Consider the following 15486-nt stretch of genomic DNA (forward strand, 5'->3'; position numbering starts at 1 on the left):
ATACTTTTGCCGCAATTTTATTCTTTCTTTGTGAGTCATTCTCTAGTTCTGATTCATTTTACCATCTCTTTCACCACTATTTTCCTCTTGTAAATTATATATAAACTTTTTTCTTCTTTACAGCTCAATGCTAATAATGAAAGCTAACTTGCTATTTTTTTCTGAACCATCAGAGTGTCTACAAATAACGCTTGTTAATTCCTTAGGGAAAACAAATATATGGATTAACACAAAGCATATTCTCGGTTGAGCAGAAAGGCTTGTTTTAGGCAGTGTCAGCAGGTTTCATGTTTCTCGGATACTGAGATCAATTGAAATCCTTGAGAATACCTGTTTGGCAACTTTGGTGCCAAGATAGTTTGTCTACTTTTAAAATTATTTCTAGGAGAGATTTTGCAAATAGAGCACTTACCTCCCATGCTTAATTACAATTCCCTTATAATATATTCATTTTTCTAATGCAGATCTTGTTAAGTATTGTGTGTTTGCATATTTCTTCCTAATAATAGAGCACACTTGAGGGTGTAGTTAGTGCCTGCTAAAATTAAGTCCCATTATAGATGCTTTATATAAACCCCTTGTTCCTATTATCACTGGAACTAGATCTACATTTTACCAGCTCTATTGTGTTTCACTTGTCACATTTGGTAAGTACTCATCCTGTAAAGTTTCACACTTTCTTGATTTTATGAGAAATCCATGGTAGCATATCAATGTTTGGCATAGGAGTGAAAGAGGGCATCTTTTTCCTGTTTTGGTTTTAGATCAAGGCTTTTCTCTGGTTGGGCTTGAATACATTCATGAAACATTTCTCATTTTGCAGGGATAACAGTAACATGTTTATTTTTATGTTTTGTTTTCATAGTTCCTAAGGTATGTATAGATGATTATTACTTCTAATTGAGATGGGGAGAGTATTAATTCTATAAAATCATTAAGAACTTTTGAGGCAGTGCATGGCTTTTGTGAAATCCAGGGCCCAAAGCATCCACTTAAGAGATTTTACTTGTGAGGTTTGTAAGTTTTCTCTACCAGAACATAATCAAAGTATTTACAAATGTATTTTCACTTGTCATTCTAATATGTACTAACTTATTTAGAAATAGATGCATTAAAAAATACTTACATTGCTTTTGATTCATGTTTAATCTGAAATAGCATTTTGGCCACTCTCTTATTTTATATTTAACTTTAGCACACATTTTGTTTCAAATTAGTGAGGCAATTTTTACTTTTAGAAATTCTCCAAGTATTTTAAATAAAATCAAAGTAACTAAAATATGTATGACATTACACATCACTAAAATCATTTATTGTACTGTTGACTTTTGGTCAAAAAGAGACTGAGCTATCCCTAGGCTATATTTAACTATGGACAGATTGGAAGCAGACTTTCATTTAGGAAGGGGTTCCTCCGATTCTTATTTGTGATTCTAAGACATAGAGGAAGACTGGCAAAGGATACAAGGGGTGACAGCGATAATATGTACTCATTTAAAATGGAGTTGCCAGACTTTTAAATGTGATTCTACAGAAATTGCCTCTCTTGTGAATTAATTTGCCCTAGAGAGAGACAGAACAAAGAGGTTAAAAAAAAAAAAACTAACAGATGTAAAACCAAAACAAAACCACAAACGAAACCTTTGCTACAATGCAATGCATTGGATTCAGAATGTGGTCGTTGCTATTCCAAGTGGATATGCATCCTGTTTACTGGTGTCTGAGCTCAGGAATAGAATTAGAGAGGATCTTTAGGTGAACCATGGCTTGGACTCCTTGCCACTACTCTCGGAATCCCAGCTCCCTCATGCATAGCACAGCCAGATGATTTGTGGAATCATTGTAAGAATAGGAAATAATCTATACGGCTGTTTACCCGGGATACCTTAGGGCCTCAATAAAGGTTGATAATTTCTTACTGCTAGGAAACAGAAATGCTTTCTGTCTTTTCCTTCTTTCCTCCAAAATCACAGTGTGTATAATGAGGTTTTATGGCTAACTTGTCTGAAATCAAAATTCTGAATATTTGCAAGTCGATTACTGGAACATTCACATTGGTTTTAGGTGACTCTTCACTGGCCTGCCAAGTGGCATATAGTGCATTCTTTTGGGAGTTTTCTCCGTTGACTAGGTCCATTTAAAAAGTGATTGTCATCTTGATACAACTTGAGGAAAAAGTGAATACACTATTTTGTATTTGAAGTGGCTGTTGATGTTTTCTTCTTTAGGACATAAATTTATGACTTTAGACATTTTTGAGTTGAATTTGGAAGTTAATAAATATTTTCTCTAAATGATTTCATTTCTCCCTCGTAACACTAGGTTGTAGGAAAGAGTTTTCTTATGTTATAAAAAACAAAAATTGAGGCAATCAGTCTAAAAGGAGAATTGGGACTCATCTGTAGGTTATTTTATTAAAAATCTTCTCTGCCTCACTGTGTTCACTACTATAAAATGTAAAACAGCTCTGGCAATAGCAGTAAGAGTTCAGAGTCAATGTACAGTGAAGTCCTTTTCGTGTTAGGTCATGGTAAGTCTAGTAACTGGATTTTTTTAGAGTGCTGTCTTAATTTTGCTTTGTGTCTAATCGTTGTCATTGAAATACAGAAAGGCTTTTTCCTGGAGACTATCATTATCTGCTTTCTCTTTCACTTAACAGTTATTTATGGAGCACACATACAGTGTGTGTCTGGTGCTGGGCTTATGAGCAAAATGACACAGTCCTGGTTTCATAAAGCTTACATTCCAGTTGTTGTTAATGATTACAATTTTCAGTATCTTTTCAACAATATCAAGCAATGACAGTTGAAGAATGAGTAAATAGCTATGTTTAGAAAACGATCCAATATTTTATCCTTAGGAATAATCACAATATTACAGTTTTTACAAGCAACTCAACTGATTCTGATATTCATACTTATTTTTCAGAACCAGTCTGTTTTTGTCCAGTTTCCTTTTATACCATGTTCTCCCCAAATCCTAACATTCCATAACTGGACAGACTCTTCTTGGTCTTGCAGTGTTCAAACATGTTTCTTGCTTTCTGTGCTTGGTACACTCTGGGTCTGGCTGTGCTTTTCTGCCTTATTAAACTTCAAGTTGCAGCTTAAATATCATTTCCTCAAACAACCTTCTCCTGTTATCCGATTTATTGCAGGCCTTTCTATGACACTCAATTTTTTTTCGTTTGTAAAAAGATGCCCAATTTTACTCATATTCTATTTGTATTTTTAAAGTCATATATTCAGTTGCTCTTTGTTTCTTGATACATAAATATGCTCAATAAATATTCATTCAGTAAATATAGTGTTGGATATTTATGTACTTTTTCTCAACGTTTAATAAGAAATTGATGTCATTAAGTGAAAAAATATTTTAGTGCTTATTGTACAAAGAATGCACTTTTACATTAAAATTTTCAGAAAACAGGTTTCAGTAATTTGTGCATTATCTGAAATTCATTTATGCTAGAACACACTATTGGTTAAAATTTACAGTTGAGTTAGAATTAAAATATTTTAGGAGTTCCTCTTCATCATCAGAAGCAAAGCAATGGAATTCTATTTCCATTTGATAAAATTATTGTAATTTTTTATGATAAACTCTGAAAGCTTAAAATATTACCTGACTTTTTATTTATCATTTTAAGGTACATGCAATTAAATGCTTTTTAAGTTAGTGAATTTTCATATGATTCTTGGAAAAGAATGATGTGATAAGAAACAGCTTTACAAAATAAAAACTAAAACTTCTTATAATTTTTATAAGACTTTTACTTTTTAATATATGTTATACGCATATATTTATCAAATAATTTGTATGTTTTGATAAATCTGCAAATAGTAAAACATCAGAAGGCATTATTTAAGCTTTGTTGTTGCTACTGCTAAAATCATTACTTAAAAAAAAAAATCTTAAGAATTAAAATCTGTTCGTTCAGACCATGTATTACTTATTTAAAACCTTGGTTCTACTTGTTATCTGTTATTTAATGTTAAATCAATTTATTTAATTTTAACATTTAAAAGAATACTACAAGTTTACAAAGACTTGACACAGCATGTTTGTCCTTGCCCAAAAATACATTTTCTCTCCTTATATTAATTTTTCATTACTAAGTTGCTGCCTTTTTGTGGCAACTTTATTATTTTTATTCTGATAAGTGAGGCAATGATAGAAACTTTCAGTATTAATCTTAACAATGAAAGTAGTGTCAGGTACTAAATTAAATTGTGATATAATATTTTCACCTCATATTCCCAAACAAGCATCCCAAATGTCAAACCACATCATCTAAAATTTGACCTTTAGTTTATTATATATAATTGGTAAGTGAGGTCTAGTGCCAAGAATGTAATTTTGGTTTCCTGCATTTTGAAAGCCAGAGCATCTCTTAGATTTGGGAACAGAACATTTTCTACAATAACGGTACAATTATATATATATGAAAAAGCAGTTTTTAGGCTTTTATATCATAATTTATTATGATACTATAAAGGATATTGTTGAAATGTAACATTTTTCTAAATGTTGACTAAGTTGATGGGTTTTTAGAATTTAACATGTCATAGCAACAGATTTGATAACAGTATAATAATTATAAAGTATGTTGCAATCAAGCCATTATAATCAACAATGTTAAAACAAGTAATTTAGAATTTTTATCCTTTTGAGATATTTTTAAAATGCCTCATACTCTAATCATCCTAAATAGTTTACAAGGAATTTTGAGTAGTTGACCCTCTTCTGTCCCTACAATACCACAAATATGGTATTTGTGCTATTGTATTTATGGTATTATATGTATGGTTTCATACTAATTTTACTAGTAAGAAAAGTTAATAAGATAATAAATGTCATGTCCAGAATTAGATCCAATGAGTAAGTGGTGGATCCAGGATGAGAGTCTAATAGATTTTCTACTGTAAAGAGTTACTCTGCTGTATAGATTTATGCAATGAATTAAATTGATGTCTCGATATCCATATGCCCAAATATATGAGAGAAACATACATTTAAAAAATTTATATTACCACAGTGTTTCTCCTTTAAGTGTTACATTGCTAGACAAAGTGCTTTCTAATTACTTTGATTAATTTCACTTCTCACAAACCTTGTCAGATTAGATAAATTGTTTACATTGGGGTAGATGAAGTTACCTGACTAAGCTTATCCAGAGAATAAATGGTGAAGTCACATTAGAATGCATAGCTGAGGACTATAATTTAGAGCCAAAAAACTTCTATTCACTTCTACTTATGATGTCCACCAAAAAATCATAGCAGACGACTATAATTGTATCTCATAATAATGAGCACTTAGATGTAATAAAACTGCAGAAAATAAATACGCTTGATATTGGCTCTTTAAAACATAAAAACATTAAAATAATAAAAACCAAAGGAGATATTAAATTTATCTTAAATCAGAATTTCTAGAGTAGGCTTCTGGTCATTGATAGTTATAAAAATCTCCTCATGTTGATATACCATGCAGCCTTGGTTGAGAACCACGGGAAGAGGGCAGAGGTTGACAAAACTTTAGTGTGAAGGACCACAGAGTAACTATTTTGGGCTTTATTACCTATATGGTCTCTCTCAACAGCTTAACTTAGCCATTGTGTGTGAAGGCAGTTATAGGCAAAGTGTGAAGAAATGAGCATGGCTGTGTCCCGATACGATTTTATTTGTGGTATTGTTTGAATTTTATATAATTTTATGTTGAAAATATTTTAATGTAAAATTTTATATTTTAAAATATAAAATATAAAATTATAAATTATATATATTTTTCAATATAAAATTACTTTTTACATTACCATTTGGCAACTGCAAATGTTGCATAGATAGATAGATGATATATATATATAGATAGATAGATAGATAGATAGATAGATAGATAGATCCATATAGCATCTATTCCCTAGATAATTGAGTGAATGAATAAATGAAACATATCCAATCAAAATTGCCCACAAAATGATATTGTGTCTTCTCCACTGAGAATGTTCATCAGTTGAGAGTGGAGATTAATGTTCCCAAGAGCAGCAGTTTTTCACTTGACACATATATTTGAAAAATACGGTACATATGGCTGTAGAGATAGTTACATGAACCAAGAGGAAAAGTATATTTATCTACGGTTTGGCCTGATCTTAGGACTTTTGAATTTTTCTCATGTTTTCAAACAAATAGAATTTTCTTTTTAAAATTATATCAGTGGACATATCCATGAACTTTTCTTAATGGGAGTCTGGTTGTGGCTGGCATTATCTTTTGGCAATTGCAAATGCTGCATGCTGCTTCTTTGTGTTTTCTGTGTGTAGCTAGAGAGATTGCAAGCTGAAAATACCTCGGAGTGGGACAAGAGGGAAATACTTGAAACAGAAAAGCAGGGACTGGAGAGAGAAAATAGAAGGCTGAAGATCCAGGTGAAAGAAATGGAAGAGCTCTTGGATAAGAAAAATAGATTAAGTGCAAACTCTCAAAATCCTGATTTCAAGATGTCACAAATTGATCTGCAAGAAAAAAACCAGGTATGGGTGCTCCTTGGAGCAAATTCTCACTGTCTAATCTCATTCTGACGCCTACGAAGAATCTGTCTTCACTCGTACACACCTCCACATTTGGATATTTCCTTTTGTGCCAGCTAATACCTGATACTCCTTGCTCTTTTGCCCACTAGGATGTAAAATAATGTTCATGCATCTGAAACAAAGTGTGTCAAATATTAAAATATGACAAATCTTCAAACAGTTTCAAGATTTCCAAAAGGAAGAAGAAAAATGAAGTAAGAAATAGACCTTTCTGGTTTTTTGTTTCTTATTAAAGCTTTGTCTCAGTATTTTGTAAGCTATTGATCGTATTTCCAATAAAGATTTTTTCATTAATTCAAGCAACTATACAATAAGCATTTGCTGGTAGCTATGGTAAGTATCTGCATAAACATTTAAATTTAGCTGAAACTCACTGTTTTCTGGTTCTTTTTTGTCAGTTTCAGAACGATTATTTTTGAGCTAATTAAATGCATAATTTTTCAAATAATTTTTCCAGCCTATGGTATAAATGTTAAAACCAGGATAACATTCAGAATTTGAATTTGGGAAATTTAATTTTGGATGTGTTTTATCCCCAAGCCAGTAGATATAGTTTATGCTATAGACGGACATTTTTTTGATAGTTTACAGATTTTTAAATGTGCTTTTAACGGCAGTATTATAGTTTTAATGTGGGTTCGTGTCAATATGCTGCAAATTATATTTACTTTGTTTCTATTTTTCAATTATATATAGCATCTTAATGCACAATTCTATTTCTCACTCAATTTCTTTAACAGTTTTAAAAGGTGAATTTGGTAAGTTCATAGTTTTGAGATATATAAGTCATTCATACTCATATAAGCTCTAAAAGCTAAATGGCCAGAAAAATTGAATTTCATATTGTTTCATCATTCTTTCATGAATCTAGGGATTTATTGCAAATGCAAGATTAAATTGTATTAGTGTTTCATGACCTAGCAATGCAAATATCTAAAGTTAAATGTTGTAGTCCCTGACCATAATTTTCTATTATGTTGATTCATAGACTATCTATAATAATGTATTTGATTCTGACATATGTACACTGATAAATCTGTAGACATCTTATTTTGGAGATCTCTACTCTAAAAAGTGCAGAATTATCTCAATTATGGACTGTGGTTTGATTATAGAAATACTTTTTATTTGATTTATTTAAACAAGACAAACATTTATTCGTATTATTCTCTGTGTCAGTCACTGTTCTATACGCAGGTAATGAGAATATTAATTAATGAATCATTATCACCACCCAGCATGGGCTTAGAGTCTATATAGGGAGTCAAATACACAAATTTTTATAAATAAAACATTATAGTGATTGCTAAGAATAAAGTGGAAGAGGACACAGATTAAGAAGCAATTGATTATATTTGATTTTGGCACCTTTCTAGTTGTATCAAAATGTGATAATATAAAGTATGTCTTTCAGGAAAAATTGAGGCCTGTTTGGAGCTGGCATTGGTGTAACCTGTCATCAGGGCACACTGAGTCCAGACCTGGTCTCTTTGACAATGTAGTTATTTGGTCTGGGACTAAGCAGAACTTGGAAACTGGGAGGATCCTTGAAGGTCTAAGTCAGTGGGTATGCTGATCACTTAGAAGACTGTAGGATTTTTTAAGTATATATCATTTTGATGGTGGGGGTGGTGTTGGTGATTTTTACCCTTTTCATTACAAATTCAGACTATCTGCTGGAACTAAAACAATCACTTATTTAGGAACGGTAGCAAGCCAAAATTCTTAGTGCAACAGGAACTTCCCCAGAAGCTCAAAATGTCAAAATTATGATGTCGTCAAATGTCAAATGAATCAGAGCTGTGTACAGAACATGCCAAGGTTTAGGGAATAATGTAGATTTTATCATAACACAAAACCATACTGTAGTTTTAACATTATTTCAATAAGAATTAATTTATATGTATATAAATTTATATGTATGTAACTACCATAGATGAATACCATGGTGTTATGTATATATATATGTACATATATACACCATGTATGAGTACCATGTCTATATATGTACAGAAGTTCCATACATGAGTGAGGCAGTGAAAGAAGGTGCTAGCATGTAAGGGACACTAGTGCAAACAATGCACGATTATTAGTCTCTAAAACAAATATAAGATCTCTTACTACATGACATTTGCATTTAAATCACATTTACCAAAGGTTTGTGGCAGACATAAAGCTACCTGCTACTCATCAAGAACCCCACATAAATTGTAAAAAATATGTTAGGTTTTAATATTCTTATTGTTCAATAAAATTTTTATAAGTCCCTATTAATTCAAAAAGGTAGGACTCTTCACATGGTTTTACATTTGGTTTTTTTATTTCAATGGTATGGGGAATGCATTTTTAAAGAAAATGACTTCCAGTTTTAAATTGCACTATTAATCCAAAGACAAATAATTTTCTTTACATAAGTAATCTCATCACATAAATCCCCATTGGTATTTGCTTTTATATACTATGTTTAAGGATGTGTGTACATCATTCTTTTGCAACTTAAAAAATGCAATAATACACTTCAACTTTTAAAGGATAGATTGGAAAATTACTATTCTGGTAGTAACTATATTTAAAGCATAAACCAATGTAATAGACTTTTCTAGAACAACCATTGCATGAAGATCTTTCGATTTGCTGTTGCTCTTGGAAATAGTGGCACTGTTCCATGGTCCCGTGGCATCAGCATAATTGACAAAACGACACCAGAAACAGAACTTCGGTGGCAGTATTGAGTGCTCTTCTCAGCATGAAGTCTGCATTATAAATGATGGCAAAGATGTTTCAGACCTAGATTTGCAAAAACATAAGTAAATCCAAGAGTATGCTTTAAGGAAGAGAAATGCAGCTCATTTGAAAGTCTGATTTCACAGACAATAGTAAATTATGTTAGTGATGCTTGATCATTAGAATGTACATTTCCATCCAACATTAAAAAAATCTACCTGTCCTTATTGGACTAACTGATATGACTTAAAGTTTTTTTTAAAAAAAAGTCTTCAATACACTCAGAAAATGTGAATTCAATAATTTGAGCTATTTGTCAGAATTTTTTCTTAGTTTTCTTTCACAAGATCAAGATAGCTAAAATATTTAAGTGTATTAAAAATTATAGTGACATCAAAAGTGGGGTATACATGTCACACTGTGTTCAAAAAGCTCTTGCTTTTTGAATCTCCATGTTTTATAACAAATATTAGTAAAATAGCATATCTATATAACATAAATAAGTTAACATATTTAAAGAGTAAAAGTTGGTAAACTCATAACTTTATAGGAACATAAAAAGAACACATATCAGCTATTCTATTTATCCCATTAGATAATGAAGAAACCAGTAAGTTATTACAGCCAGTTCGAAGGAGAATCTAAGTGTCATACAACTAGGCACCCAATAATGCCAAAATGAATGTGCTTAATGGATGCAAGACCGGCTCTTCCATGTGGGTGGGGAAGTAAATTGCACTGTCACCAGATAACGTTGTCCCACACGTTTATGGAAAAGAATCAGTTGTATGGCCATGGATCGTCTATAAATTACAGGGTTTTGTGTAAAATAGCTTAATGATATCAATATTGCAGTACATTATAGAATCAGAAAATCTTACCCGAGGAATGTGTTAGACACTACTTCCAGGAATCTTTGTTGATCATTGCAAAGTCTTTCCCAATTTTCCCTGGCAATATAAGTTACTTGATGTGCATGTGTGATAAGTCTATATATGAGTACATCAACGAACACATGGGGAGTGTTACTCTAGACTAGGAATGGACAAACTTTTTTTGTAAAGATCAAAATGGTAAATATTTTAAACTATTTAAGTAAGCCACATTAGTCTCTATGGCATATCTTTTTGAAAAATTATAAGCCTTTGAAACCATAGAGAATATTTCATGGGTGGCACACAAACAGGTCTGGAGCCAGATTTGGTTCATAGGTCATGGCTTGTTGCCTCCTGCTGTAGCCCAGGGGTCTCTGGCTTACATGGACAGAAGAGGGTCCAAGAAGGAAAATGTGACAGATTTAGGTACAGGGTGACAAAAGAAAACAGCACATCTCCCTGCTGATAATTGTTGGTTGGTTAATAGGAAAAAAATATGTGGAAATAGTTGTCCTCCAAAGAAAAGTCTTTCCCCTCAACTGGAATTGCAGTTTTCCACATTTGCACATATCCTGTGGATCTACATTTTTATGCAAATTCTCAGAGTGCCCCTATCTTTCCAGTCTCTTATTTTCTTTGCCTTTAATTTATTGGAGAGTAGCTGGAAGTCTTTTCCTGAAACTCATGGGGGGGACGTGGCCGCCAAAGCTCTGACCCTGAACTGAATAGACACCATTTCTCATACACAGTTCACTTTCATCATCCTCAGGTCATGAAATAGCCTCTCAGATAATATTTTCTGGAAGTTGATGGAAAACTTCCTACTGTTGATGTAAGATATAAACCTCCTTCATTCGGAACCCTGATCTGCTTCTGTAGGTCTAGGATAAGGTCTGAGATTCTGCACTTCTACCAGGCATCCAGGTGATGCTGATTCTGCTGGTCCACAGACTGCACTTTGAGTAGCAAGCACTTTGCCTGTGGCAATTATTAATAATTTGTCTGCACCCTTGCATCGAATCACTCAGTTGCAATTCATTTCTACTCTACTACCAGAGTTATTTTTCGTCTTTGATTACGTGTTTCCATCCCTTTTCGCCTTTTAGTCATTTGAATTACTTCATGCTTTCTTCCAGCACAGGATCTTTCCATAGATTTTTCTTTCTGGAGGAAAAAAATATCATTTCTTATATAAATTTATTTTATTACCAGGTTTCTCTGAGATGATCAAGCTCATGTTCCTGTAAGTTAAGCAAACAAGTAACTTAAATGCATGTGCACATTTAGGCAATATCACAGCTGGGCAGAGATAGGAAATCAAAAAGCAGCATGGATTCCCTAGTATCTCTCAGTCCCCAACATTATATGGGTGAGAGGTTTGAGCTATCATCTTCATCTAGCAACCCCTTTATAGATACATAGGACCTTTTCTGAAACACAAAACTGGTAGTTATAGTAAGTGACAACATATTCATCTAACCAGTACCTATCTGCAGCATGTTTACTAGTGCGGCATCCACCTGAGCCCAGTGCTCTCCTATTGCTTGTTTACCTGTTAGAGATCTGCTTTTGTTGCAGCTTCTGGCAGCCCTTCTCATGAAGCCTGGTACAGTTCTTCTCTGGTCTCATTTGTTTTCTTAAGTCATATTAATTCTTCTGATATTAACTAGGATTTTGCTTCCTTAGAAAAGCCTTTCCTGATCTACCTGAATAGATCATATAGCTGTTGCGGTTTTTGCAATTGTCTAGTTGTTTGTGAGATCATTTGATTAGTATCTCTATTGTATGTGACTAGGAGATGGATGAAGGATTGCATTACGTTTGCTAATTCATATATCCCCACAACCCGGCACACTTTTCTCATACTAGGCCTTCAAAAACATTCATGAAAGGGATAAATTTTTTAAAAGAATGAGGGATTTGTAGTTTAAGATATGCAATAATTTGTGTGCATGAGTCATCGTACTAAAAAATAAAGGTAAATGGGTTTTCATAGATGCATGAAGAGAGGGACACTAGGCTCTAGAAGTCAGGATGAATGGATATCTAATATTGACATAATTGAGAGGCATAGACAGAGGGGAGTTTCACACACAGAAAAGCGTAATTCTGGAGTTAAATATCTTCCCCTGGGCTTGAGAAATCAAAAAAGAACTTCAGATACCTCCCTGATCCTAAACCCTTTTTATGCTCTTACACTCCCTTTTCTCCCTTTGTTCACATTTTTGAAATTTCAGGAGGGCAGAGAAAAGAGTAAGACAAATAAGAGGAAGGGAAATGAAAAGTGGGGTTTGTGCTCACTACAAAAGGATTAGACATAATAACCAGTGAGAGAACAAACATGCAAGTGTAGTATTTATCAAGAGAAGTCTTGATATTTCTGTGATAAAAATGTAGAATTGCAATTTCCAGACATTATTTTTATATGATCTATAGTATAAATAGTATGATCTATAGTATCTATAGTGTAAATGCTGATTTGCTTTATCCAATATATGACACAAAGTCTTCTTTATAATAGCTCAATTCTTCCACTGATAAGCAGTCTGTGTATTCTCTATTGCAAACAATACTTTTGAAAATGAAAAGTTATTGGAAAAATTGGTCCGTATTCTTTTGAGAAAATCCCCATGTCTCAGGCAAAGTGTTTTGGAAGGTTGTTTACTGAAATCATTCTGGCAACTGAATACCTTCATTCAGATCACATAATGGATCGCTTTCAGAAAGTCAATGTGCCCAGGCAGTAATGATGTGTCTTAGGAAACTGATGAATTCATCTAAAAGTTGAAAGGCCATTAAAGTTGATTCCTAATGAATTTGCATTAATGACAGTAGTCAATATTCAAGGAATTACAAATTACAATGTGTTTATTTTGTTTAGTAACTTTGACTTCAAACATAGTTTATTTCATCAGTGGTTTAGGAGGCAAACCTATCAATTTGTTAAATTTTCCTCATGTGATATGTTGTTTTTCTTCCAAATCTTACTATGATTTTTAAAATCATTTGTTTAAGAATACACAATTACAGTTTTTACTGTTAGAAATTATTATAGATAACATTATATTGGATCATTTCCTGTTTTTCTTTAACTGTTTACATAGCTTCTATAGCTGAAATACCCTAGAAATTCTATTTTTAAATGTAGCTATTAATAAAAATTTATGTTATTATGGAGAGATTTCGATATATGGAAAAGTTCAAGTTTTTAAAATATAAAATGTGTTATATTTTGGTAATATAGCAAGTGCTAAGCTACATGTAGGTCCTGTGTAAATTCATAATTTAGTTATTGCATGAAACATAGAAATACATCCATGATTTTGTGTACATTTTAAAGTGTATAGGTGGGATTATTGGGTTGAGTGGAACAATCGTCTTTTGCCAAGTAATTTCTGAAGTTAGCAGAGATAAAGAATCATAGTTTTAAAGTACCATTTCTTAATGCCATGTAGAAAGCATGTACTGAAAGTTCCCTACTGGTTTGAAACAATCAATAAATTGCAAAAGTAGTATGACATTTACCCTAATGTAATATGATTGTTCATGCCTACTCTCAAATGCATGCACACACACACACACACACACACACACACACACACGGAATTGAATTTTTCAAATCTAATTCTAAAATAGGAGATTTATTCTTTTCCCTGTGATATGATTATCTGCTGAAGCAAAGCTAAGTGGATAAGGTTTTGTATACATGAAACATTATTACTAAGAATAAATTAGTGATAGGATAAGTTTTACATCCTTTTACTTTCATATTCTCTTATACCAATCACTGCTATGTTTTGCTAAAATCATGACTTTTAAATCTCAGTCCCTACTAAATATAGTGTTTAGCACATCCTCATAACTGTGTGTTAAATGCATAAGTTTAAGTATTGATGCTTCTGTTATTACTATTTGAATTTAATTATGTTTCCTGATTTGTTTTCAACTCTTATACTTACCTTTTATTCTATCAGTAAGGCAAATGTAAGGTTATTGGAAGTTTATATTATCCTTTGAAATCTCCTTCATGTGTATCAAACAGATGATACGTTAACCCATATCCAATTAAAACAAAGATGCAAAATTTGACATTTTAAATCACTTATATTTAATAAAATATAGCAAAAATTATGACATTTACGAATGTCAGCTGTGAAATTATATATTTTTTAACGTTTGATGTAACTAGCATACTACTAATAATCCACTATATTATTACAAAATAATGAGATAAATAATTATTTACCTTCCTATTTAAAAGGACATAAAACACTATGGTTACAAAGATTATTTAAAATTAAAACTAAAATGCAAGTTTGAGTTAAAATCATAAGATTACTGTAAACTCAGATAACTTTAATAGATCTGAGCCATTCACTATTCTTGTTTCTTCTCTTTTTCATTAAAGTGAAATTACATAACATAAAATTAACCATTTTAAAGTGAACATTTAGTGGTATTTAGTAGATTCACAATGTTATGGGACCGCCCTATTTAATTCCAAAGCACTTTCATCCCCCTATAAGGAAACAAAGTAAGCGTGATGCAGTAACTCATTCCTCCCTCCCCTAAGCTCCTAGCAACCGCACTTCTGCTTTCTGTCATTGTGGATTTCGGGATATTTCATATAAATGGAATCATACAATATATAATCTTTTATGTCTGGCTTTTTTTTTGTTTTTTTTTTTTTTTGAGACAGAGTCTCACTCTGTCGCCCAGGCTTTAGTACAGTGGCGCGATCTCAGCTCACTGCAAGCTCCGCCTCCCGGGTTCACACCATTCTCCTGCCTCAGCCTCCTGAGTAGCTGGGAGTACAGGCGCCCGCCACCACGCCCGGCTAATTTTTTGTATTTTTAGTAGAAACCGGGTTTCACCGTGTTAGCCAGGATGGTCTCGATCTCCTGACCTTGTGATGTGCCCGCCCCGGCCTCCCAAAGTGCTGGGATTACAGGCGTGAGCCACCGCGCCCGGCCTATGTCTGCCTTTTAAAATTTATCATAATGTTTTCAAGGTTCATGCACATTGTAGCATACATCATTACTTCACACCTTTTTGGGTACTTCATTCCTTTTTGGCCTCTCTGGTATTTGTTCATTTCTACATCTGCTGGTGGATATTGAGTCGTTTCTACCTCTAGCTCTTTTGAATAGTGCTGCTCTAATCATGCATGCACATGTATTATTTGAATATCTGTTTTCAATTATTTGGGGTACATATCTAGGTGTAGAGTTGCTGAGTCAGATGGTAATTCTATCTCTGTAACTTTTGGAGGAACCGCCAAATTGTATTCCA

The 15486-nt window shown here is 32.8% G+C and overlaps 1 protein-coding gene across 23 annotated transcripts in view; it reads left to right on the forward strand.

Moving 5' to 3' along the window:
- Positions 1–15486, forward strand: part of CCDC102B (coiled-coil domain containing 102B) — a 372905-nt gene that overhangs the window by 178943 nt on the left and 178476 nt on the right. For 18 of the 23 annotated variants that reach the window (XM_063653804.1, XM_063653812.1, XM_063653803.1 and 15 more), the window contains one exon: positions 6326–6535. In XM_063653804.1, coding sequence (XP_063509874.1) covers positions 6326–6535 — 210 coding nt within the window. Of the gene's footprint in view, positions 1–6325; positions 6790–15486 lie in introns of all 23 variants that reach the window. The other 5 variants (XR_010124190.1, XR_010124192.1, XR_010124191.1 and 2 more) reach the window with 2 other exon arrangements.

The sequence above is a fragment of the Pongo pygmaeus genome, chromosome 17, assembly GCF_028885625.2.
Source record: "Pongo pygmaeus isolate AG05252 chromosome 17, NHGRI_mPonPyg2-v2.0_pri, whole genome shotgun sequence".
In the NCBI taxonomy this organism is placed as follows: domain Eukaryota; kingdom Metazoa; phylum Chordata; class Mammalia; order Primates; family Hominidae; genus Pongo; species Pongo pygmaeus.